A 27,927-nucleotide genomic window follows, 5' to 3' on the forward strand; every position below is an offset into this window, starting at 1 on the left:
TCTTCTGAATCAACTAATTAACTCTAAACACATGCAAAAGATACCTGAGGCTTTTATAAACTCCCTGCCTGGTTCATTACTCAAAACCCCCATCATGGGTAAGACTAGCGACCTGACAGATGTCAAGAAGGCCATCATTGACACCCTCAAGCAAGAGGGTAAGACCCAGAAAGAAATTTCTCAACAAATAGGCTGTTCCCAGAGTGCTGTATCAAGGCACCTCAATGGTAAGTCTGTTGGAAGGAAACAATGTGGCAGAAAACGCTGTACAACGAGAAGAGGAGACCGGACCCTGAGGAAGATTGTGGAGAAGGACCGATTCCAGACCTTGGGGAACCTGAGGAAGCAGTGGACTGAGTCTGGTGTGGAAACATCCAGAGCCACCGTGCACAGGCGTGCGCAGGAAATGGGCTACAGGTGCCGCATTCCCCAGGTAAAGCCACTTTTGAACCATAAACAGCGGCAGAGGCGCCTGACCTGGGCTACAGAGAAGCAGCACTGGACTGTTGCTAAGTGGTCCCAAGTACTTTTTTCTGATGAAAGCAAATTTTGCATGTCATTCGGAAATCAAGGTGCCAGAGTCTGGAGGAAGACTGGGGAGAAGGAAATGCCAAAATGCCTGAAGTCCAGTGTCAAGTACCCACAGTCAGTGATGGTGTGGGGTGCCATGTCAGCTGCTGGTGTTGGTCCACTGTGTTTCATCAAGGGCAGGGTCAATGCAGCTAGCTATCAGGAGATTTTGGAGCACTTCATGCTTCCATCGGCTGAAATGCTTTATGGAGATGAAGATTTCATTTTTCAGCACGACCTGGCACCTGCTCACAGTGCCAAAACCACTGGTAAATGGTTTACTGACCATGGTATTACTGTGCTCAATTGGCCTGCCAACTCTCCTGACCTGAACCCCATAGAGAATCTGTGGGATATTGTGAAGAGAAAGTTGAGAGACGCAAGACCCAACACTCTGGATGAGCTTAAGGCCGCTATTGAAGCATCCTGGGCCTCCATAACATCTCAGCAGTGTCACAGGCTGATTGCCTCCATGCCACGCCGCATTGAAGCAGTCATTTCTGCCAAAGGATTCCCGACCAAGTATTGAGTGCATAACTGAACATTATTATTTGATGGTTTTTTTGTTTGTTATTAAAAAACACTTTTATTTGATTGGATGGGTGAAATATGCTAATTTATTGAGACAGGTTTTTTGGGTTATCAGGAGTTGTATGCCAAAATCATCAGTATTAAAACAATAAAAGACCTGACAAATTTCAGTTGGTGGATAATGAATCTATAATATATGAAAGTTTAATTGTAATCATTACATTATGGTAAATAATGAAATTTAACACTATATGCTAATTTTTTGAGAAGGACCTGTATATTAATGAAAAGGTCTGAAAAGGAGTCCACATAATGCAACCATAATGGTGTATCAAGACATTTTTCCATGCAACCCGTAATCTTAGTGCATGAGCAATGTAAACACCGATCTACTAGACCATGGAGAGGGTAATATGGATAATCCCTATTGTAAGCCAATAAAGATGACAATAGCCAGCCCAAAAGTTTGTTGCTAGTTCATTTTACTGGTTTATATTTGGTTATGGTTTATTCCGTTCGGCTTCCACTATACGGTATTGTTGCTTTTTAAATTGTTTTAATAAGATGTAATAAAAGTTATATTTTAATTGACATTATTTGTGGGATCTCTTCATATTTCCATTCTTTATTTTATTTATATGGAAGATTGATATATTCTTGGTCACATATCTGCAACATTTTGTTTCAGCCAGGCAGGATGACTGGGCATCCTTGCTACCATGGTGTTGTGAATTCTGTGGCTGAGTTCACTTCTGTGGTCACAAGTGGTATTGCAGTCTCTGGGCTTCCTCCCTCAGGTGTTTTGGTGAGCTCGTTGGCTGCCTTGCTATTTAGCTCCACCTGAGTCTGTCCTCCTTGTCAATGTTCCAGTGTTGGATCTGAGCTACTGCATCTTTCCTTGGGCCTGCTGCTCTGCTAGATAAGTGCTTCTAGTTTGTTTTCTGTTTTTTCTGTCCAGCTTGCTATTGTCTTTTGCTGGAAGCTCTGAGAAGCAGAGGGGTGCACCGCCGTGCTGTTAGTTCGGCACGGTGGGTCTTTTTGCCCCTTTGCGTGGTTTTCGTTTTAGGGTTTTTTGTAGACTGCATAGTTCTCTTTGCTATCCTCGCTCTGTCTAGAATATCGGGCCTCACTTTGCTGAATCTATTTCATTCCTACGTTTGTCTTTTCATCTTGCTAACAGTCATTATATGTGGGGGGCTGCCTATTCCTTTGGGGTATTTCTCTGAGGTAAGTCAGGCTTGTATTTCTATCTTCAGGCTAGTCAGCTCCTCAGGCAGTGCCGAGTTGCATAGGTAGTGATAGGCGCAATCCACTGCTGCTTATAGTTGTGTGAGGATAGATCAGGTACTGCAGTCTACAGAGATTCCACGTCTCAGAGCTCGTCCTATTGTTTTTGGTTATTGCCAGATCTCTGTATGTGCGCTGATTACTGCACGCTGTGTTGCCTGATTGCCAGCCATAACAGTACAAGGAGCCACACCAATGATTCCCAATAGAGGGAAAAAAGAAATCCTGACATCATTTTTTTTTCTTAGCTCTGTCTTCAGTCTTTTTTTTCCCCTAGACATTAGAGTGCTTCAGGACACAGCTGTGGACATGGATATTCAGGCTCTGTGCTCCTCAATGGATAATCTCGTTGTAAATGTACAAAAGATTCAAGATACTATTGATCAGAAATCGATGCTAGAACCAAGAATTCCGATTCCTGATTTGTTTTTTGGTGACAGAACTAAGTTCCTGAGCTTCAGAAATAATTGTAAGCTATTTTTGGCCTTGAAACCTCATTCTTCTGGTAATCCTATTCAACAGGTTTTGATTATTATTTCTTTTTTGCGCGGCGACCCACAGGACTGGGCGTTTTCTCTTGCACCAGGAGATTCTGCATTGAGTAATGTTGATGCATTTTTCCTGGCGCTCGGAGTGCTTTACGATGAGCCTAATTCAGTGGATCAGGCTGAGAAAAATCTGCTGGCTTTATGCCAGGGTCAGGATGATGTAGAAGTATATTGTCAGAAATTTAGGAAATGGTCAGTACTCACTCTGTGGAATGAATCTGCACTAGCGGCTTTGTTCAGAAAGGGTCTCTCTGAAGCTCTTAAGGATGTAATGGTGGGATTTCCTATGCCTGCTGGTTTGAATGAGTCTATGTCCTTGGCCATTCAGATCGGTCGTCGCTTGCGCGAGCGTAAATCTGTGCACCATCTGGCGGTACTGCCTGAGAGTAAACCTGAGCCTATGCAGTGCGACAGGACTATGACTAAAGTAGAACGGCAAGAACACAGACGTCTGAACAGATTGTGTTTCTATTGTGGTGATTCTACTCATGCTATTTCTAATTGTCCTAAACGCACTAGGCGGTTCGATAGCTCTGCCGTTATTGGTACTGTACAGTCCAAATTCCTTTTGTCCATTACCTTAATGTGCTCTTTGTCATCGTATTCTGTCATGGCGTTTGTGGATTCAGGCGCTGCCCTGAATCTGATGGATTTGGATTATGCTAAACGTTGTGGATTTTTCTTGGAGCCTTTGCGGTGTCCTATTCCGTTGAGAGGAATTGATGCTACACCTTTGGCCAAGAATAAGCCTCAGTACTGGGCCCAGCTGACCATGTGCATGGCTCCTGCACATCAGGAAGTTATTCGCTTTCTGGTACTGCATAATTTGCATGATGTGGTCGTGTTGGGGTTGCCATGGCTACAAACCCATAATCCAGTATTGGATTGGAACTCTATGTCGGTAACCAGCTGGGGTTGTCAGGGAGTACATGGTGATGTTCCATTTTTGTCTATTTCGTCATCCATTCCTTCTGACATCCCAGAGTTCTTGTCGGACTTTCAGGATGTATTTGAAGAGTCCAAGTCTGATGCCCTACCTCCGCATAGGAATTGTGATTGTGCTATCGATTTGATTCCTGGTAGTAAATTCCCTAAGGGTCGTTTATTTAATTTGTCCGTACCTGAACACACCGCTATGCGCAGTTATGTGAAGGAGTCCCTGGAGAAGGGACATATTCGCCCATCGTCGTCACCATTGGGAGCAGGGTTCTTTTTTGTAGCCAAGAAGGATGGTTCGCTAAGACCGTGTATTGATTACCGCCTTCTTAATAAGATCACTGTTAAGTTTCAGTATCCCTTGCCATTGATTTCTGACTTGTTTGCTCGGATTAAGGGGGCTAGTTGGTTTACTAAGATTGATCTTCGTGGTGCGTATAATCTGGTGAGAATCAGGCAGGGAGATGAATGGAAAACGGCATTTAATACGCCCGAGGGTCATTTTGAGTATCTGGTGATGCCGTTCGGACTTGCCAATGCTCCATCTGTTTTTCAGTCTTTTATGCATGACATTTTCCGTGAGTATCTGGATAAATTCTTGATTGTTTACTTGGATGACATTTTGATCTTCTCAGATGAATGGGAGTCTCATGTGAAGCAAGTCAGAATGGTTTTCCAGGTACTGCGTGCTAATTCCTTGTTCGTGAAGGGATCAAAGTGTCTCTTCGGTGTGCAGAAAGTTTCATTTTTGGGGTTCATCTTTTCCCCTTCTACTATCGAGATGGATCCGGTTAAGGTTCAGGCCATCCAGGATTGGACTCAGCCGACATCTCTAAAAAGTCTGCAGAAATTCCTGGGCTTTGCTAATTTTTATCGTCGCTTCATCTGTAATTTTTCTAGCATTGCCAGACCATTGACCGATTTGACCAAGAAGGGTGCTGATTTGGTTAATTGGTCTTCTGCTGCCGTGGAAGCTTTTCAGGAGTTGAAGCGTCGTTTTTGCTGTGCCCCTGTGTTGTGTCAACCTGATGTTTCTCTTCCGTTCCAGGTCGAGGTTGATGCTTCTGAGATTGGTGCAGGGGCGGTTTTGTCACAGAGAGGTTCTGGTTGCTCAGTGTTCAAACCATGTGCTTTCTTTTCCAGGAAATTTTCTGCTGCTGAGCGTAATTATGATGTGGGCAACCGAGAGTTGCTGGCCATGAAGTGGGCATTCGAGGAGTGGCGTCATTGGCTTGAGGGTGCTAAGCATCGCGTGGTGGTATTGACTGATCATAAGAACTTGACTTATCTCGAGTCTGCCAAGCGCTTGAATCCTAGACAGGCCCGTTGGTCGTTATTTTTTGCTCGTTTTGATTTTGTGATTTCATACCTTCCGGGCTCTAAAAATGTGAAGGCGGATGCTCTGTCTAGGAGTTTTGTGCCCGACTCTCCGGGGTTATCTGAGCCGGCGAGTATCCTCAAGGAAGGAGTCATTGTGTCTGCCATCTCCCCTGATTTGCGGAGAGTGTTGCAGAAATTTCAGGCTAATAAACCTGATCGTTGTCCGGCCGAGAAACTGTTCGTCCCTGATAGGTGGACTAGTAAAGTTATCTCTGAACTTCATTGTTCGGTGCTGGCCGGTCATCCAGGAATCTTTGGTACCAGGGAGTTGGTTGCTAGATCCTTCTGGTGGCCATCTCTGTCACGGGATGTGCGTGCTTTTGTGCAGTCCTGTGGAATTTGTGCTAGGGCTAAGCCCTGCTGTTCACGTGCCAGTGGGTTGCTTTTGCCCTTGCCGGTCCCGAAGAGGCCTTGGACACATATTTCGATGGATTTCATTTCTGACCTTCCCGTTTCTCAAAAAATGTCGGTCATTTGGGTGGTCTGTGATCGCTTTTCTAAAATGGTCCATCTGGTGCCCTTGGTTAAATTGCCTTCCTCCTCTGATTTGGTGCCTTTGTTCTTCCAGCATGTGGTTCGTTTACATGGCATTCCTGAGAATATTGTTTCTGACAGAGGTTCCCAGTTTGTCTCGAGGTTCTGGCGAGCCTTTTGTGGTAGGATGGGCATTGACCTATCTTTCTCCTCGGCCTTCCATCCTCAGACTAATGGCCAGACCGAACGAACCAATCAGACCTTGGAAACATATCTGAGATGTTTTGTTTCCGCTGACCAGGATGATTGGGTGTCATTTTTGCCGTTGGCTGAGTTCGCCCTTAATAATCGGGCCAGCTCGGCTACCTTGGTCTCTCCATTTTTCTGCAATTCTGGGTTCCATCCTCGTTTCTCTTCAGGACAGGTTGAGTCTTCGGACTGTCCTGGTGTGGATTCTGTGGTGGACAGGTTGCAGCAGATCTGGACTCAGGTAGTGGACAATTTGACCTTGTCCCAGGAGAAGGCTCAGCTTTTCGCTAATCGCAGACGCCGTGTGGGACCCCGACTTCGTGTTGGGGATTTGGTTTGGTTATCTTCTCGTCATATTCCTATGAAGGTTTCCTCTCCTAAATTTAAACCTCGTTTTATTGGTCCGTATAGGATTTCTGAGATTCTCAATCCGGTGTCTTTTCGTCTGACCCTCCCAGACTCCTTTTCCATACATAATGTATTCCATAGGTCGTTGTTGAGGAGATACGTGGCACCTATGGTTCCATCTGTGGAGCCTCCTGCCCCTGTTTTGGTGGAGGGGGAATTGGAGTATATTGTGGAGAAGATTTTGGATTCTCGTGTCTCTAGACGGAAACTCCAGTATCTGGTCAAATGGAAGGGTTATGCTCAGGAAGATAATTCCTGGGTTTTTGCCTCTGATGTCCATGCCCCAGATCTTGTTCGTGCCTTTCATGTGGCTCATCCTGGTCGGCCTGGGGGTTCTGGTGAGGGTTCGGTGACCCCTCCTCAAGGGGGGGGTACTGTTGTGAATTCTGTGGCTGAGTTCACTTCTGTGGTCACAAGTGGTATTGCAGTCTCTGGGCTTCCTCCCTCAGGTGTTTTGGTGAGCTCGTTGGCTGCCTTGCTATTTAGCTCCACCTGAGTCTGTCTTCCTTGCTCCTTGTCAATGTTCCAGTGTTGGATCTGAGCTACTGCATCTTTCCTTGGGCCTGCTGCTCTGCTAGATAAGTGCTTCTAGTTTGTTTTCTGTTTTTTCTGTCCAGCTTGCTATTGTCTTTTGCTGGAAGCTCTGAGAAGCAGAGGGGTGCACCGCCGTGCTGTTAGTTCGGCACGGTGGGTCTTTTTGCCCCTTTGCGTGGTTTTCGTTTTAGGGTTTTTTGTAGACTGCATAGTTCTCTTTGCTATCCTCGCTCTGTCTAGAATATCGGGCCTCACTTTGCTGAATCTATTTCATTCCTACGTTTGTCTTTTCATCTTGCTAACAGTCATTATATGTGGGGGGCTGCCTATTCCTTTGGGGTATTTCTCTGAGGTAAGTCAGGCTTGTATTTCTATCTTCAGGCTAGTCAGCTCCTCAGGCAGTGCCGAGTTGCATAGGTAGTTGTTAGGCGCAATCCACTGCTGCTTATAGTTGTGTGAGGATAGATCAGGTACTGCAGTCTACAGAGATTCCACGTCTCAGAGCTCGTCCTATTGTTTTTGGTTATTGCCAGATCTCTGTATGTGCGCTGATTACTGCACGCTGTGTTGCCTGATTGCCAGCCATAACACCATGGGTGGAGTTTGAGCTGAACAACGCCATAGCCGACTCCACTGGGCAGACCCCATTCCTCCTTAACTACAGTCAGCATCCTCGGGTTCCTGTGCCTATGCCCGTGTCTGCTGCCGACTTCAGGGTGGCAGACTGGGCTATGGAGGCACGAGACATTTGGGACCGCACTCAGGATGCCATTTGGGCCTCCAAGGAGAGAATGAGGTCCTCCGTCGATGCACATGGCGATTTAGTGTGGCTCTCCGCCCGTAACATCAGGCTGTGAGTTGAGTCCACTAAGTTTGCACCTCGCTGCTTTGGTCCCTTCAAGGTCCTGGAACAAGTTACCCCTGTGGTCTACCGTCTAGCCCTTCCTCCACGCCTAGGTATCACTGACACCATTCATGTGTCCCTCTTAAAGCCTGTACACATGTTCCGGTTTTCTGTGTCATCTGCCGGGACATTATCAGGTTCATCTATGGACGATTACGAGATGAACGCTTTCTTGGGGTGTAAGGTGGTACGTGGCAAAAAACTTTATTTGATGGATTGGAAGGGAGTCTGCTGAGCACATTCAAGCTCCGCAGCTCATTGCTGCCTTCGGGCGTAGCAAGGTCCATGGAGGGGGGTAATGTTAGGTGTCGAGTTCCCGCCTCTGCACAGGGGGAATCTGGAACCATCTCCACTGCAGTCTCCCATTCTTCTCCAGCCGCAGTGGAGCCTGCTCAGCAGAGACGTCGGTACCAGCATCTGGCTTAAGCTGATACTGGGCAACTGGTTACTGCTGCCCTTCCAGGCTCTGCCTTTGTAGCCAGCACTGATCAGCAGCGAGCAGGTCTTTCTGGGACTAAGGCCTGCTTTTCCCATACTGAGCATGCCCACGGGATGACCTCCCATTGGAGGTTGGAGGTCACATGCTCAGGTCATGTTGCAGCTCCTATTGGACCATCTGGAAGGTCCTGTAGCACTGCTGCTATAAAAGGTTCGCATAGTCGCTTGGTCATGCGCTAGTGTATACTTGAAAACGTGTGTGTAGATGTGTGACTGTCGCTCTTTAATCATCCCCCTTCCTAGCGTTGTTGACTGCTCGCAAATGGTGGATGATTGCTATGTAGGGCCGACAGTGCTACCTGCACACCTAACACACGATACAGCGTCTGATTGCAGTGACCGCCAGTGCGGTGCCGAACGCTAATAGGGCACTTTCCTGACCCAAATCTGGGTGGTTAGTGGCGTCCGCCAGAGCGGCACTACACGCACTCTTGTGCATTTAATTATTATTTCTGTTTAACTCTGACACCCCAGTAGCAATGTCGAGCGCAAGAGGTGTAGAGGAACTCTTTCCCTGAGTCTTGGGATAGAGTTCTGTGACTCCTTGCTTGCACTCTTTGCACGGTATTGTGGCCCTGTGACGCAACAGGGTTCGCTTCCTTCATACCGGGTGAAGCTAACCTGTGTGTGTATCCACATTATACCGCCATATTGTCCGTCATTACTCAGCAGGTTCCATCTCTGCACGGTGGACCCCCGGGCTGCGAACGCACCTTATACCATCTTCCTAATTATTTGGTGCCTTCCGCTAGCCCTAACAGTGCGTGGCCAGGGCACCTATATACCGCATTCCTCGGCTATGACTACGACCCTGGCCTTCTTTTACACTCAAAATATAAGACCCTTCAGGGCTTCTTATAACTGAAATTTTACATTTATAGATGAACTAATTACATTAAAGAGAATACAATTATAATATCCTGATTATCAAAATGTTAGTTTCTTCTCTCTGTAGAAAATCCCACAGCAATTTGTAGGTTCGTCACACATTATATATATCTAGTCTTGTGATAAGGACTGTTCAATGCAGTCATAGCAAAATTGCATTCAGAAGTGAGATGATCATAATAGATAATATAATTGTAGAAAATGATCTGAAATTACACAATCGATATTGGAAGCTATTGTAAGGTAATACCAATTTAAACAAAAAGTTTAAGAGATTAAACGAGGATGTTGGAAAACGATAAATTGTATTTTTATTTTTACTTTGTATTTTTGACTTTTACCATTTATATTTTTTATGTTTTGTGTTGGAATGCAATTTGCTATAATATGAAAAAATCTTAAGACTTATGGATTAATAACAGCTATAACCTTAAATGTAAGTGTGCTTTGTGTCTTTATAAATTCATTTGCTCTGCTCGACCAAGTTTTTCTTTGCATGTTTCTGGTCAAATTTTACAAATCACAATGCATGTTTTTAAGTCTTTTTTAGACATTTTCTTTTCAATGCTAAGCCATTTTTTCATTGTTTTGTTATGTACGGTATATTTCTTGGTTTAAAATAAAAATAAAAAATAAAGGCAGCAAAATGTTCGTGAAAATCAAAAAATAGCTACAAATTACAACCTATCAGATACCTAAGTTTGAAAATAAATGTCAAAATAAATTAAAATTTAAGACATATTTCCAAAAATAATTAAAGACCCCCAACCGCCTCTGTTTATGATCACTTTTACATCTGAAGTTAAAGATTCACAGATGAGTAGAGCAAGCATCATGTTGAAAGGGCCGTACATGGATTCATGGTTAGTACTGTTAGGAGTCGAGTTTCCTCTGCTGCACAGGGGGAATCTCGATCCGTCTCCGCTGCGGTCTCCCATTCTCCTAAAGCCGCAGTGGAGCCTGCTCAGCAGGGACGTCGATCCCAGCGTCTCGCTCAGTCTGACTCTGTGAGAAGAGTTACTGCTGCTTCTCCAGCTTCTGCCTTTAAAGCCAATACTGGTCAGCAGCGAGTGGACTTCTCTGGGACTAAGTCCTTGTCTGCGCACACTGAGCATGCCCAGGGCAAGATCTCCCGTTGGAGATCGAGGGTCATGTGCTCAGACTCTGCAGCGCATTCTATTGGTCCTCTTGGCAGGTCTTGGAAGGGCAAAGTTTCTGTGGCCGCTTCCTGTCCTGCAACTATATAAACTGCGCATGACCGCACGGCCATGCGCTAGTGTACAATTTAATACGTGTGTTTGTTGTGAGTGCAAGTCGTTCTTTAAATACCCCTACCCTATTGTATGATTGTTCGCGTATGGAGTATGGCTGCTATCTAGCGCCCGACTTATCACTCAACGTGTCACACACGTGTCAGCGTCTACTGCTGTGACCGCCAGTGCGGTGCCACGCGCCAGTGTGCGCTTCCTGACCCACGTCTGGGTGCTTAGTGGTGCCTGCCAGCACGGCACAGTTCGCACTTCGGTGCCTAAATTATATAATTCCTTTCACACCCAGTAGCGGTGTAGTGCCAGCAAGGGTCTAATCGGACTACAATCCCTGTTGGGGTTTAGTTCGCTGACCACTTGCTCGCGCTCTATGTGCGGTACCGCGGTCCTGTGACGCAACAGGATCGCTTTCTTCACGCTGGGTGAGGTTTAACCCACGCGTGTATACTTTTGAATACCGCCATATTGTCTGTCATTTCTTAGCAGCAGGTTTCACCTGCACGGTGGACCCCGGACTGCGAACGCATCTATATCATCTCTCTTGGTGCGTTCCGCCAGTCCTAACAAGTACAGTTGCCAGATGACTTCACATTTGCTTTACAGCTCTACCAATTTTTCCATGTTTTTTTGACACACAGGGGGAATATCAATGCCTGAAAGTGACTTATGTCATGCCTTGTGCGGCAAATATTTCTTTCTCCAATGACTGGTGTAAGGAGACTCTCAGTCTTCCCAAATTTGGCTTGGTCAACTTTATCCCCTTTCCGACATTTGGTGTAATACTATGCCCATGTCTGAATCCCTCCCTTTGATGTGAGCTAAAGTGCTCAGCCCACATCTTTCCTGGCACATGTCAGCTGGTTTGAGCAGCTAAAATCTGCCTCTAACAGCCGCGGGTGGAATAGCAATCCACCTGCGGCTGTTAGCCTGTTAAATGCCACTGTCAATCTCTGATGGAAATACCGTTATCGAGGGTCACCGATGGGTTTGCATGACAACCTGAGGTCTCCAGCAGAACTCTATGGTTGTCATAGCCAGAGGTCGGAGCTCATAGCAAGTGAGCATTTCTGCTACATACAGGCGATCTGATCATCATGATCAGACGATCAGACAGCTGCAGCTCCTAGTCTCCCACGGAGACTGTTGAAGCATGCAAAAAATTTTTAAAAAACTTAAAAAAATATTGGAAAAACAAAAAAATATAAAAGTTCAAATCGCCCCCATTCAAAATAAAACAATTATAAAAATCAAATATACACACATTTGGTATCGCCACATTCAGAATCACGAGCTCTATCAATATAAAAAACATTAACTCGATCGCTAGACGGAGCTATGAGAAAAAAATTCAAAACGTCAGAATTACGTTTGTTTGGTCGCAGCTACATTGCAATCAAATGTAATAAAGGGCGATCAAAAGATCTTATCTGATCCAAAATGGTAGCTATAAAAGCATCAGCTCAGCGCTCCAAAAATAAGCCCTCACCCAACCAGAGATCACAAAAAATGGAGACGCTACAAGTCTAGGAAAATGCCACAATTTTTTTTAACAAAGTTTTGATTTCTTTTTCACCACTTAAATAAAAAAGAACTCAGACATGTTTGATGTCTGTGAATTCATAATGACCTGGAGAATCATAATGGCGGGTCAGTTTTAGCATTTAGTGAACATAGTAAAAAAAACTGTAAAACAACTGTGGAATTTCACTTGTTTTGCAATTTCACCGCACTTAGAATTTTTTTTCCATTTTCCAGTACATGATATGTTAAAACCAATGATGTCGTTCAAGAGTACAACTTGTTCCACAAGCAACAAGCCCTCACGTGGCCACTTTGACAGAAAAATAAATAAGTTATGGCTCTGGAAAGAAGGGGAGCAAAAAAAACCGTAAAAACGAAAATACCTCAGGTCACAAAGAGATTAAATAAATCTAATTTTCCTTGTTCTAAGGATACAAAATGATTGAATTTGTCTTTGTTTAACTTTACTATGTAAGTTCACGAATTTGAAAAATAAAGTTAGGTTAAGTAAAATGTTTATGAAGGTCTAAAAAATTGCCTTTTTCCACAGAGACACCTTATGGAAAATTACACATATCAATACTTTGTTCTAACCTTTACGACAGATGATGAGAATAAGCCATTTTTATCTTTTTTCTTTGTCCTTATCTACCTGATCGGAGTACTTGCTAATTCAGCCACCATCACCGTAGTATATTATGATCGACACTTACACACCCCCATGTATCTATTCCTGTGCAATTTATCCATTGTTGACCTCTGCTACACAACGTCCACTGTTCCTAAGTTGGTTCACATGTTCCTCAGTGGTGTCTACACCTTGTCTTTCACCCAGTGCTTTGTCCAGATGTATTTCTTCAGCCACGTTGTCACTACGGAGGACCTTTTGCTCTTCATTATGGCTTATGATCGATATGTCGCCATTTGTCACCCTCTATATTATCATCGAATGTTGAGTAAGAAGAACTGCATCTTTTTCATGGTCATTGTATGGACCACTGGATTTCTTAACTCATTTTCCGGAACATTGACGACATCTAATATCCCGTTGTGTTATTCTAATACAGTTACACAATTTTTTTGCGAATTCAAAGCCTTTGCCAAAATCACCTGCCCCAATGCTGGATTCCAGCTGTACACCATCATGGAAGCTGTAATTTTTGGCTTTGGCCCCTTTTTGTGTAGTGTATTATCTTATGTTAAGGTGATCATTGTGATCTTACATATTAAATCTACTGATGGGAGACGAAAGGCTTTCTCCACCTGCTCGTCCCACCTCATAGTCCTCAGCATGTTCTATGGCACATGGATGTCCGTGTATATAATGCCACCATTAAAAGATCCTGAGGTCTTTGAGTTAACTTTATCTATTCTGTATTCAACCATCACTCCCATGTTAAACCCTCTGATATTCAGTGTACGGAATAAGGATATAAAGATGGCGTTAATTAAAATGGTGAAGCACAACATCAGAGGGAGTCAATCTTTAAGACTACATTCTTAATTTTTTTTGCTAGATGTCCTTGGACATGTTATGATATTATGTCACAAAACCTTAAAGGGTATGTTATTAAACTGCTTTAGTTAATTAGACAGCAGGAAAATAAGCAAGTTTGCAATTGAATTTCTTTTAGTATCTGCTTATCTTCCATAGTGTACAATTTGTTTTCAAGGAACTCAGCCACCTAACCCTGGCAAAGTGTGCACAATAGTTACATTTCAGGAGAGGAGTTAACTCCTAACATTCCAGACAGCTCTCTCCAGCCTTTTGTTTTCCATTAAAAGTCAGCTGGTTACATCGCTCTTACTCTCTCTCAGCTCCTGACCAAGGTGCTCTTATCAGTCCTGCACAATCTACAGTTACTGGCCTCCAGTATGGGTAGTTTTCAGAGCAGTTCTCCTAGTTATGAATCTTACTTTCCTGAGCTATGTTCTTGTTCAAATGCAATGTTATCTCCTTATGCAAAACTGACACACCATTAATGTGTCATAGCAGGGTGAAGCTCTTGAATCAAAATTGTAACTCAAAGAGGAGTGTACGCTCCCCCAAGCAACCGGGAAGTAAGGAGACTTCAGAGCTGTGAGCTGCTCAAGATACAGTGCAACTTCAAAATGCCCTTTTAATATGTACTTATTGATCTTGCCAAATATTATTGGCAAATTAATCTGGATATGTCATGTATCCTAAATATTTTTCTCAGGAGACCTAAAATGCATTTTTTCAGAATATTATAAATCTATTTTTCCATGTATTTAACCACTCGCATCAACTAATTTTTTTTATTTGGGTAATCAATCCTGTAAGTTTTCTTATGGGTCATGTTGTCGTTGGTACCATTGGGATAATCTCATTGATTTTCACTGTAGAAGTTTAATCAAATATGCAAAATAGATTGCTTGATGCCCCCTTGGCTTGGCCAAGAGTTGTGAAGCACTGTCCTGCCCACAAATTATACATGGTTCCAACTTCCTCACTGAAGATTGACAGTTCTGACCTGCCATAGGTTTCTCTGCACACAGTGGTCACACAATGTAGGGATTAATTATGTCTCTCCTGTCGGAGAGGGCGTTGGAGTGGGCTACACCGCTGTGGGAGCATGGCGATCATGTGGTGCAGAGCAGAGTGCTCCACTGTTCCTGAGCACTCTGAAACAGATCTTTTTAGGACCTCGAGTCACCCATGATACCGCGCTCCAACTGTTGGCATTGACTCAGGGCTCGTCCTTGGTCAGCCATTTTGCCATCTACTTCCGCACCTTAGCATCTGAGTTGGAGTGATCTGATAAAGCCCTCACCAATGTATTTTGGAGGGGACTGGCTGACCATGTGAAGGACTCTGTGGCCACTAGGGAGATTCCCGCCACACTAGAGGAGCTAATAGCAGTATCAACTCGCATAGACCTTCATTTTAACAAGCGAAGGATTGAACGTGCCCAGTGTAGGCAGAGGTTTCGGCTGGCTCCCACCTTCGCCAAACCTTGGGAATCTCCGGTCCAGGCGCCCGAGTCACATGAGGCCATGGAGGTGTCACGAGCGGGATCTAAGTCCCGGACTGCTCGTGCACTCAAGGTCTGTCATGTCAGCCCGCAGTCAGGACATATTGCCTCCAGATGTTCCCAGCGGTCTAGAAAATGTCAGCGTCTAATGGTTGTAGGAGGAGGTACAATAGACACGGCGACGTCTTCCACCAAACTGTCCTTTAAGGGGACAATTACCATAGGCCCATCCACTCATACGGTAGAGCTTTGCTTGGATTCTGGGGCGGAGGGCAATTTTATGTCATCTGCCTTTAACCAACGACACGCAATACCCCTGGTGATGCTCGCCAAACTTGTGACCGTATGAGTGGTGAATGGGTCAACACTGCCCTCACAGATAACAAACGAGACCATATCATTTACTCTATCTATATCGCCATCTCATCAGGAGATTATTTCCTTACACGTCAATCCTGAGGGAAATGATGAGGTCCTGTTAGGGATACCTTGTTACAGTACCACTCCTCTCATATAGAGTGGTCCACAGGCAGAATTTTGGGATGGAGTGAATCCTGTGAGGGTAGATCTCAGAGGGAGTGCATTCAGGTTGCTACTACTGAGTTACCCGCAGATATTTCCTCTCTCCCAAAGTATTATTGGCTCTATGCGGAAGTGTTCTCCAAAAGGGCTGCGGAGACCCTTCCGCCTCACCGCCTCTATGACTGCCCTATTGACCTCTTGCCTGGTGCTGAGCCTCCTCTGGGTTGAGTCTATCTGTTATCTCTCCCAGAGACGGAGGCAATGTCTCAGTACATCCAGGAGATTCTGGCAAGAGGATTCATTAGGTAGTCAGTGTCACCTGCAGGGGCTGGGTTCTTCTTCGTGCAGAAGAAGAACGGAGAATTACGTCTATGCATAGGTTACAGGGGTCTTAACGCCATCACCGTTAAGAACAAGTATCCACTGCCCCTGATATCTGAGCTCTTTGATAGGCTTCGGGGAGCAAGTGTATTTATTAAACTAGATCTGCAGGGTGCTTACAACCTAATTCGCATCCGTGAGGGGGACGAATGGAAGATGGCACTTAACACGAGGGAAGGGCAATATGAATACCTGGTGATGCCCTTTGGGCTCTGTAATACGCAAGACTTTGTGAACGACATCTTCCGGGATATGCTCTCCACCTTGGTTGTAGTCAATCTGGATGATATTCTCATCTACTCTCCAGATATAGACTCCCACTGGAGAGATGTTTGCAAAGTCTTCGACCTCCTACGGGCAAACTCTCTCTATGTCAAGTTGGAGCAGTGTCTGTTTGAGCAGAAGTCCTTGCCTTTCCTTGGCTATATCATCTCTGCCCAGGGACTGGCTATGGATTCTGCCTAGCTACAGGCTGTGATGGACTGGCAGGAACCACATTCTCTCGAAGCGGTGCAGCGCTTTATGGGGTTCATTAATTACTATCACCAGTTCATTCCCCATTTCTCAACTTTGATAGCTCCCTTGGTTGCCCTCTCCAAAAAGGGAGCAAATCCCAAATTGTGGTCAGAGGAGGTCTCCAACGCCTTCCTCTCTATTAAGTCCTACTTTGCTAGTGCTCCCATTCTACATCGCCACGATGTAGATAAGCCTTTCATAATGGAGGTGGATGCCTCATCTGTCAGTGCTGGAGCAGTCCTATTCCAAAAGGATGCTCAAGGTCGGAAGTATCCTTGCTTCTTTTTCTCTAAGACCTTCACACCAGCGGAGAGGAATTATTCCATTGGGGACAGGGAGTTTCTAGCGATGAAGTTGACTTTCTCGGAATGGAGTCACATCCTGGAGGGGGCTCGCTTTCCCTTCCAAGTTTACACCGACCACAAGAATTTGGTCTATATACAAACTGCCCAGCAGCTAAATTCTCGCCAGGCCAGATGTCCCTGTTCTTCTGCCGGTTCCATTTCACCCTCCATTTTCTCTCCGGGGAGAAGAACATTCATGCCGATGCTCTCTCCCGCTCCATAGTGTCATCAGCGGAGGAACCTCGGCTTATTGTCCCTTCTGAGAGCCTGAGGACACTGGCTCCGTTTTCGCTAGAGTTTGTGCCACTGGGCAAGACTTTTGTGCCATCAAATTTGCGAATGGAGGTTCTCTCTTGGGCTCACTCGTCTAAGGTGGATGGACACTTTGTGACCAAAAGGACATCTGAGCTTCTGCCAAGGACGTACTGGTGGCCGCATATGGCCCGTGACGTCGGAGACTATATGCCGGCGTGTGTCTCCTGCGCCAAGAGTAAGTCTCCTCGACAATGGCCAGCTGGGTTACTTTATCCCCTGCCAGTGGAAGACAGGCCCTGGGAGATGGTCAGGAAGGACCTTGTGGTGGGCTTACACAAGTCCCGTGGCTGCACCATCATTTGGGTAATCACCGACCATTTTTCTAAAATGGTGCACTTGGTGCTGCTTCCACAGCTACCTTCTGCACGGGCCTTGGCAGCATTTTTTATAAAACACATTTTTCACCTACACATTATGCCGGACAAAATTGTCAGTGACTGGGGTCCCCAGTTTGCATCTCGGTTCTGGAGAGAGCTTTGTCGTCTACTCAGCATCGAGTTGAATCCCTCTTCAGCATACTATCCCGAGATGAATGGGTTGGTAGAGAGGGCCAACCAGACATTGGTCACATATCTGTGACATTTTGTTTCAGCCGGGCAGGATGACTGGGCATCCTTGCTACCATGGGCGGAGTTTGCGCTGAACAACACCATAGCCGACTCCACTGGGCATTCCCCATTCCTCCTTAACTACAGTCAGCATCCTCGGGTTACTGTGCCCATGCCCGTGTCTTCTGCCGACTGCAGGGTGGCAGACTGGGCTATGGGGGCACGGGACATTTGGGACCACACTCAGGATGCCATCCGGGCCTCCAAGGAGAGAATGAGGTCCTCCACCGATGCACATTGGTGCCCAGCTCCGACCTTTGCTCCTGGCGATTTAGTGTGGCTCTCCGCCCATAACATCAGGCTGCGAGTTGAGTCCACTAAGTTTGCACCTTGCTACTTTGGTCCCTTCAAGGTCCTGGAACAGGTTAACCCTGTGGTCTACCGTCTGGCCCTTCCTCCACGCCTAGGTATCACTGACACCTTTCATTTTGTCCCTCTTAAAGCCTTACACATGTCCCGGTTTTCTGAGTCATCTGCCAGGACATCTACAGACGATTACGAGGTGAACGCTATCTTGGGGTGTAAGGTGGTATGTGGCAAAAAACTTTATTTGGTGGAATAGAAGGGTTATGGCCCAGAGGACAGGTCCTGGGAGCCTGCTGAGCACATTCGAACTCCACAGCTCATTGCTGTCTTCAAGCGTAGCGAGGTCCAAGGATGGGGGGGCCTAGAAGTGGTGGTAATGTTAGGTGTCAAGTTCCCAACTCTGCACAGGGGGAATCTCAAACCATCTCCGCTGTGGTGTCCCATTCTTCTCCAGCCGCAGTGGAGCCTGCTCAGCGGAGACGTCAGTCCCAGCGTCTGGCTCAAGCTGATACTGGGTGACTGGTTACTGATTACTGGTTACTGGTTACAGCACTGATCAGCAGCGAGCAGGTCTTTCTGGGACTAAGTCCTGCTTTCCTCATACTGAGCATGCCCACGGGATGACCTCCCATTGGAGGTCGGGGGTCACATGCTCAGGTCCTGTTGCGGCTCCTATTGGACCATCTGGAAGGTCCTGTAGCACTGCTGCTATGAAAGGTTTGCTTGGTCGCTCGGCCATGTGCTAATGTATACTTGAAAACGTGTGTGTGTAGATGTGTGATTGTCGCTCTTTAATCATCCCCCTTCCTAATGTTGTTGGCCGCTCGTGAATGGTGGATGCTTGCTATCTAGCGCTGACAGTGCTACCTGCACACCTAACACACGATACAGCGTCTGATTGCAGTGACCACCAGTGCGGCGCCATGCGCTAATGGGGCGCTTTCCTGACCCAAGTCTGGGTGGTTAGTGGCATCCGCCAGAGCGGCACCGCACACACTCTTGTACATTTAATTATTATTTCTGTTTATCTCTGACACCCCAGTGACGGTGTCGAGCGCAAGAGGTGTAGAGGAACTCTTTCCCTGAGACTTGGGATAGAGTTCTGTGACTCCTTGCTTGCACTCTTTGCACGGTATTGTGGCCCTATGACGCAACAGGGTTCGCTTCCTTCATACCGGGTGAAGCTAACCTGTGTGTGTATCCACATTATACTGCCATATTGTCCGTCATTACTCAGCAGCAGGTTCCATCTCTGCACAGTGGACTCCGGGCTGCGAACGCACCTTATACCATCTTCCTAATTATTTGGTGCCTTCCGCTAGCCCTAACAGTGCGTGGCCAGGGCACCTATATACCGCAATCCTCGGCTATGACTACGGCCCTGGCCTTCTTTTGCACTCAAAATATAAGACCCTTCAGGGCTTCTTATAACTGAAATTTTACATTTATAGATGAACTAATTACATTAAAGAGAATACAATTATAATATCTTGATTATCAAAATGTTGGTTTCTTCTCTCTGTAGAAAATCCCACAGCAATTTGTAGGTTCGTCACACATTATATATATCTAGTCTTGTGATATGGACTGTTCAATGCAGTCATAGCAAAATTGCATTCAGAAGTGAGATGATCATAATAGATAATATAATTCTAGAAAATGATCTGAAATTACACAAGCGATATTGGAAGCTATTGTACGGTAATACCAATTTAAACAAAAAGTTTAAGAGATTTAACGAGGATGTTGAAAAACTAGAAATTGTATTTTTATTTTTACTTTGTATTTTTTACTTTTACCATTTATAGTTTTTTATGTTTTGTGTTGGAATGCAATTTGCTATAATATGAAAAAATCTTAAGATTTATGGATTACTAATAGCTATATCCTGAAATATAAGTGTACTTTGTGTCTTTATAAAGCATTTGCTCTGTTCGACCAAGTTTTTCTTTGCATGTTTCTGGTCAAATTTTACAAATCACAATGCATTTTTTTAAGTATTTTTTAGACATTTTCTTTTCAATGCTAAGCCATTTTCATTGTTTTGTTATTTATATTTCTTGGTGGAAAATAAAAAAAAAAAATAAAGGCAACAAAATATTCTTGAAAATCAAAAAATAGCTATAAATTACAACCTAACAGATACCTTAGTTTGAAAATAAATTTCAAAATAAGTTAAAATTTAAGACATATTTCCAAAAATAATTAAAGACCCAACACCGCCTCTGTTATGATCACTTTTAAGTCTGAAGTTAAAGATTCACAGATGAGTCTCAAGTAGAGCAAGCATCATGTTGGAAGGGCCGTACATGGATACATGGTTAGTACAGTTGCCAGCTGACTTCACATTTGCTTTACAGCTCTACCAATTTTTCCATGTTTTTTTTTATGCACAGGGAGAATATCAATGCCTGACAGTGACTTATGTCATGCCTTGTGCGGCAAATCTTTCTTTCTCCAATGACTGGTGTAAGGAGACTCTAAGTCTTCCCCCATTTGGCTTGGTCAACTTTATCCCTTTTCTGACGTTAATACTAAGCCCACTTCGGACTCCCTCCCTTTGATGTGAGCTCTGGCGCTCAGCCCACATCTTTACTGGCACATGTCAGCTGGTTTGAGCAGCTGACATATGCCTCTAACAGCCATGGGTGGAATAGCGATCCACTCACTGCTATTAACCTGATAAATGACACTGTAAATTTCTGCTTTTAATCTCATGATCGCGGGTCACTGATGGGTTGGCATGACAACCAGAGGTCTCCAGCAGACCTCTATGTTGTCATAGCCGGATTGCTATGAGCGCTGCCCGGTGGTTGGCGCTCATAGCAAGTGAACATTTCTGCTACATACAGGTGATCTGATCATCGCGATCGGACAACTGCAGCTTCTAATCTCCCATGGAAAATATTGAAGTATGCAAAAAGTTTAAAAAAAAAGTTTTAGGAAATATTAAAAAATAAAAAATATAAAAGTTCAACCCACCCCCCGTTTCGCCCCATTCAAAAAAAGCATTAAAAAAATCAAACATACACATATTTGGTATCGCAGCATTGAGAATCACCAGCTCTATCAATATAAAAAAAATTAACCCGATTGCTAAATGGCATAACGAGAAAAAAATTAAAAATGTCAGAATTACGTTTTTTTTTTTGTTGCCGCTACATTGCAATAAAATGCAATAACGGGCGGTCAAAAGATCATATCTACACCTAAATGGTATCTATAAAAACATCAGCTCAGGGAACATAAAGTAAGCCCTCACCTAGCCCAAGACAATACAAAATTGAGACTCTACAAGTCTAGGAAAATGGCACGATATATTTTTTTTTAACATGGTTTGGATATTTTTTTAAAAAGAACCCAGACATGTTTGGTGTCTGTGAAGTCGTAATGACCTGGAGAATCATAATGGCGGGTCAGTTTTAGCATTTAGTAAGCATGATAAAAAAAAATGAAAAACAACTGTGGAATTGCACTTTTTTTGCAATTTCACAGCACTTGGAATTTGTTTTACGTTTTCCAGTACATGATCTGTCAAAGGGAACCTGTCACATCCCAGGGCATTTTTAAGTAAAAGAGCCACCTTCAGCAGCATTAAGGTACATCATAACACACTGCGGGGCAGGATCTTGGGCTACACGAAGGCGCCGGTGAGATAAAGGACCGCTGCGAGGCGCATGAGTCAGGGAGAAATCATACCTCCCTGACTCAATAGAGGTATGGCGCCAAATTTATAAACGTGATTTTTTCAGCATTCCTAGGGATGCAAAACATAAGAGCCACCTTCACAGAATGCGGCCTTAGTGCTGCTGAAGGTGGCTCTTTTACTTAAAAATGTCCTGGGTGTGACAGGTTCCCTTTAAAACCAATGACGAAGTTCAAAAGTACAACTTGTCCTACAAAAAACAAGCCCTCACATGGCCATATTGATGGAAAAATTAAATAGTTATGGCTCTCGGAAAAAAAAAGGAGCAAAAAATGAAAATTCAAAAATGAAAATACCTCCAGTCATGAAGGGCTTAAATAAATATAATTTTCCTCATTCTAAGGATACAAAATGATTGAACTTGTTTGTCTTTAACCTTATTACGTAACTTCACGAATTTGCAAAAAAATTTAGTTTAAGGAAAATGTTTACAAAAGTCTAAAAAAAATTGCCTTTTTCCACAGACAAACCTCATGGAAAATTACACATATCAATACTTTGTGTTAACATTTTCTACAAATGATGAGAATAAGCCATTTTTATCTTTTTTCTTTGTCCTTATCTACCTGATCGGAGTACTTGCTAATTCAGCCACCATCACCGTTGTATATTTTGATCGGCACTTACACACCCCCATGTATCTATTCCTGTGCAATTTATCCATTGTTGACCTCTGCTACACAACGTCCACTGTTCCTAAGTTGGTTCACATGTTCCTCAGTGGTGTCTACACCTTGTCCTTCACCCAGTGCTTTGTCCAGATGTATTTCTTCAGCCACGCTGTCACTACGGAGGACCTTTTGCTCTTCATTATGGCTTACGATCGATATGTCGCCATTTGTCACCCTCTATATTATCATCGAATGTTGAGTAAGAAGAACTGTATCTTTTTCATGGTCATTGTATGGACCACTGGATTTCTTAACTCATTTTCCGTAACATTGACGACATCTAATATCTCGTGTTATTCTAATACAGTTACACAATTTTTTTGCGAATTCAAAGCCTTTGCCAAAATCGCCTGCCCCAATGTTGGATTCCAGCTGTTCACCTACATGGAAGCTGTAATTTTTGGCTTTGGTCCCTTTTTGTGTAGTGTATTATCTTATATTAAGGTGATCATTGTGATCTTACATATTAAATCTAGTGATGGGAGACGAAAGGCTTTCTCCACCTGCTCGTCCCACCTCATAGTCCTCAGCATGTTCTATGGCACATGGATGTCCGTGTATATAATGCCACCATTAAAAGATCCTCGAGTCTTTGAATTAACTCTCTCTATTCTGTATTCAACAATTACTCCCATGTTAAACCCTCTGATATTCAGTGTACGGAATAAAGATATAAAGATGGCTCTAACTAAAATGGTGAAGCACAACATCAGAGGGAGTCAATCTTTAAGACTACATTCTTAATTTTTTTTTGCCAGATGTCCTTTGACATGTTATGTTACAGAACCTTAAAGGGCTATTCTTATGTTATTAAATTGCTTTAGTTAGTTAGACAGCAGGAAAATAAGCAAGTTTGCAATTGACTTTCTTTTAGCTTCTGCTTTCAATACCCCACAATGAATGCTTTTATCTTCCATTTTATACAACTTGTTTTCAAGGAGCTCAGCCACCAAACCCTGGCAAAGTGTGCACAGTAGTTACATTTCAGGAGAAGACTTAACTCCTAACATTCCAGACAGCTCTCTCCAGCCATTTGTTTTCCATTAAAAGTCAGCTGGTTACTTCGTTCCTACTCTCTGTCTCAGCTCCTGACCAAGGTGCTCTTATTAGTGCTGCACAATCTACTGTTACTGGCCTCCTGCATGGGTAGTTTTCAGAGCAGTTCTCCTACTTATGAATCTTACTTTCCTGAGCTATCTTCTTGTTCAAATGCAATGTTTTGAACCAGTCACAATAAAAGAAGTAATCAGGCTCCTTGCATCTTCTCGCCCGACCACTTGCACCAGTGACCCCATTCCGTCACATCTCCTCCAGTCCCTTTCCCCAGCTGTCACCTTTATTATTATTATTATTTATATAGCACCATTAATTCCATGGTGTTGTACATGAGAAAGGGGTTACAGGCAGGGTTATAGATATCGTTTACAGTAAACAGGTTTACAGTGACAGAGTGGTACAGAGGGGAGAGGACCCTGTCCTTGCAGACTTACATTCTATGGGATAGTGGGAAAGAGACAGAAGGTAGGGGTGAGGCGGCGGCGGTGGTGAGGCGGCGGCTCTGGCAGTGGTGAGGCGGCGGCTCTGGCTGCAGTGAGGCACCTCTCACCTAACAAAAATATTCAATCTTTCTCTCTCTTCTGGTATTTTTCCCTCCTCATTTAAGCATGCCATCATACATCCATTACTTAAAAAACCATCCCTCAATCAAAACTGTGCCATTAATTATAGACCTGTCTCTAATCTTCCCTTCATCTCTAAACTCCTCGAGCGCCTGGTCCACTCCCGTCTTATCCACTATCTCTCAGATAACTCTCTTCTCAACTCGCTTCAATCTGGTTTCCGCTCTTTACACTCTACTGAAACTGCCCTCACTAAAGTCTCTAATGACCTACTAACAGCTAAATATATTGGTCTCTACTCCATGCTAATTCTCTTGGATCTCTCTGCAGAATTCAATACTGTGGATCATCAGCTCCTCCTCACTATGCTGTGCTCCATCGGCCTCAAGGACACCGTTCTTTCCTGGTTCTCCTCCTATCTCTATGACCGCTCTTTCACTGTATCTTTTGCTGGTTCCTCCTCCTCTCACCTTCCCCTTACTGTTGGGGTTCCTGAAGGATCAGTCCTAGGCCCCCTCCTCTTCTCTTTGTATGCCGCCCCTATTGGACAAACAATCAGTAGATTTGGTTTCCAGTACCATCTCTATGCTGACGACACCCAATTATACACTTCTTCTCCTGATATCACTCTGGCCTTTTTAGAATACAGCAGTGATTGTCTTACTGCTGTCTCTAACATCATGTTCTCCCTCTATCTTAAACTGAAACTGTCTAAAACTGAACTCCTCGTGTTTTCTCCCTCTATTAACCTACCTTTGCCTGACATTGCCATCTCCGTGTGCGGTCCCACCATTACTCCCAAGCAACATGCCCGCTGCCTTGGGTGTTATGGCTGGCAATCAGGCAACACAGCGTGCAGTAATCAGCGCACATACAGAGATCTGGCAATAACCAAAAACAATAGGACGAGCTCTGAGACGTGGAATCTCTGTAGACTGCAGTACCTGATCTATCCTCACACAACTATAAGCAGCAGTGGATTGCGCCTATCACTACCTATGCAACTCGGCACTGCCTGAGGAGCTGACTAGCCTGAAGATAGAAATACAAGCCTGACTTACCTCAGAGAAATACCCCAAAGGAATAGGCAGCCCCCCACATATAATGACTGTTAGCAAGATGAAAAGACAAACGTAGGAATGAAATAGATTCAGCAAAGTGAGGCCCGATATTCTAGACAGAGCGAGGATAGCAAAGAGAACTATGCAGTCTACAAAAAACCCTAAAACGAAAACCACGCAAAGGGGCAAAAAGACCCACCGTGCCGAACTAACAGCACGGCGGTGCACCCCTTTGCTTCTCAGAGCTTCCAGCAAAAGTTAATAGCAAGCTGGACAGAAAAAACAGAAAACAAACTAGAAGCACTTATCTAGCAGAGCAGCAGGCCCAAGGAAAGATGCAGTAGCTCAGATCCAACACTGGAACATTGACAAGGAGCAAGGAAGACAGACTCAGGTGGAGCTAAATAGCAAGGCAGCCAACGAGCTCACCAAAACACCTGAGGGAGGAAGCCCAGAGACTGCAATACCACTTGTGACCACAGAAGTGAACTCAGCCACAAAATTCACAACAGTACCCCCCCCTTGAGGAGGGGTCACCGAACCCTCACCAGAACCCCCAGGCCGACCAGGATGAGCCACATGAAAGGCACGAACAAGATCTGGGGCATGGACATCAGAGGCAAAAACCCAGGAATTATCTTCCTGAGCATAACCCTTCCATTTGACCAGATACTGGAGTTTCCGTCTAGAGACACGAGAATCCAAAATCTTCTCCACAATATACTCCAATTCCCCCTCCACCAAAACAGGGGCAGGAGGCTCCACAGATGGAACCATAGGTGCCACGTATCTCCTCAACAACGACCTATGGAATACATTATGTATGGAAAAGGAGTCTGGGAGGGTCAGACGAAAAGACACCGGATTGAGAATCTCAGAAATCCTATACGGACCAATAAAACGAGGTTTAAATTTAGGAGAGGAAACCTTCATAGGAATATGACGAGAAGATAACCAAACCTGATCCCCAACACGAAGTCGGGGTCCCACACGGCGTCTGCGATTAGCGAAAAGCTGAGCCTTCTCCTGGGACAAGGTCAAATTGTCCACTACCTGAGTCCAGATCTGCTGCAACCTGTCCACCACAGAATCCACACCAGGACAGTCCGAAGACTCAACCTGTCCTGAAGAGAAACGAGGATGGAACCCAGAATTGCAGAAAAATGGAGAGACCAAGGTAGCCGAGCTGGCCCGATTATTAAGGGCGAACTCAGCCAACGGCAAAAATGACACCCAATCATCCTGGTCAGCGGAAACAAAACATCTCAGATATGTTTCCAAGGTCTGATTGGTTCGTTCGGTCTGGCCATTAGTCTGAGGATGGAAGGCCGAGGAGAAAGATAGGTCAATGCCCATCCTACCACAAAAGGCTCGCCAGAACCTCGAGACAAACTGGGAACCTCTGTCAGAAACAATATTCTCAGGAATGCCATGTAAACGAACCACATGCTGGAAGAACAAAGGCACCAAATCAGAGGAGGAAGGCAATTTAACCAAGGGCACCAGATGGACCATTTTAGAAAAGCGATCACAGACCACCCAAATGACCGACATTTTTTGAGAAACGGGAAGGTCAGAAATGAAATCCATCGAAATATGTGTCCAAGGCCTCTTCGGGACCGGCAAGGGCAAAAGCAACCCACTGGCACGTGAACAGCAGGGCTTAGCCCTAGCACAAATTCCACAGGACTGCACAAAAGCACGCACATCCCGTGACAGAGATGGCCACCAGAAGGATCTAGCAACCAACTCCCTGGTACCAAAGATTCCTGGATGACCGGCCAGCACCGAACAATGAAGTTCAGAGATAACTTTACTAGTCCACCTATCAGGGACGAACAGTTTCTCGGCCGGACAACGATCAGGTTTATTAGCCTGAAATTTCTGCAACACTCTCCGCAAATCAGGGGAGATGGCAGACACAATGACTCCTTCCTTGAGGATACTCGCCGGCTCAGATAACCCCGGAGAGTCGGGCACAAAACTCCTAGACAGAGCATCCGCCTTCACATTTTTAGAGCCCGGAAGGTATGAAATCACAAAATCAAAACGAGCAAAAAATAACGACCAACGGGCCTGTCTAGGATTCAAGCGCTTGGCAGACTCAAGATAAGTAAGGTTCTTATGATCAGTCAATACCACCACGCGATGCTTAGCACCCTCAAGCCAATGACGCCACTCCTCGAATGCCCACTTCATGGCCAGCAACTCTCGGTTGCCCACATCATAATTACGCTCAGCAGCAGAAAATTTCCTGGAAAAGAAAGCACATGGTTTGAACACTGAGCAACCAGAACCTCTCTGTGACAAAACCGCCCCTGCACCAATCTCAGAAGCATCAACCTCGACCTGGAACGGAAGAGAAACATCAGGTTGACACAACACAGGGGCACAGCAAAAACGACGCTTCAACTCCTGAAAAGCTTCCACGGCAGCAGAAGACCAATTAACCAAATCAGCACCCTTCTTGGTCAAATCGGTCAATGGTCTGGCAATGCTAGAAAAATTACAGATGAAGCGACGATAAAAATTAGCAAAGCCCAGGAATTTCTGCAGACTTTTTAGAGATGTCGGCTGAGTCCAATCCTGGATGGCCTGAACCTTAACCGGATCCATCTCGATAGTAGAAGGGGAAAAGATGAACCCCAAAAATGAAACTTTCTGCACACCGAAGAGACACTTTGATCCCTTCACGAACAAGGAATTAGCACGCAGTACCTGGAAAACCATTCTGACTTGCTTCACATGAGACTCCCAATCATCTGAGAAGATCAAAATGTCATCCAAGTAAACAATCAAGAATTTATCCAGATACTCACGGAAAATGTCATGCATAAAAGACTGAAAAACAGATGGAGCATTGGCAAGTCCGAACGGCATCACCAG

The 27,927-nt window shown here is 44.7% G+C and overlaps 3 protein-coding genes across 3 annotated transcripts in view; all 3 read left to right on the forward strand.

Moving 5' to 3' along the window:
* ANTKMT (adenine nucleotide translocase lysine methyltransferase) overlaps positions 1 to 27,927 on the forward strand; it is a 681,321-nt gene that overhangs the window by 254,800 nt on the left and 398,594 nt on the right. The gene's annotated exons all lie outside the window — the stretch shown is intronic.
* On the forward strand, positions 12,556 to 13,500 carry LOC138646195 (olfactory receptor 1M1-like). Its single transcript, XM_069735659.1, has one exon. The coding sequence runs from the start codon at positions 12,556 to 12,558 to the stop codon at positions 13,498 to 13,500; it is 945 nt and encodes a 314-aa protein (XP_069591760.1).
* LOC138646196 (olfactory receptor 1M1-like) lies at positions 22,164 to 23,105 on the forward strand. Its single transcript, XM_069735660.1, has one exon. The coding sequence runs from the start codon at positions 22,164 to 22,166 to the stop codon at positions 23,103 to 23,105; it is 942 nt and encodes a 313-aa protein (XP_069591761.1).

The sequence above is a fragment of the Ranitomeya imitator genome, chromosome 7 (assembly GCF_032444005.1).
Source record: "Ranitomeya imitator isolate aRanImi1 chromosome 7, aRanImi1.pri, whole genome shotgun sequence".
Lineage (NCBI taxonomy): Eukaryota > Metazoa > Chordata > Amphibia > Anura > Dendrobatidae > Ranitomeya > Ranitomeya imitator.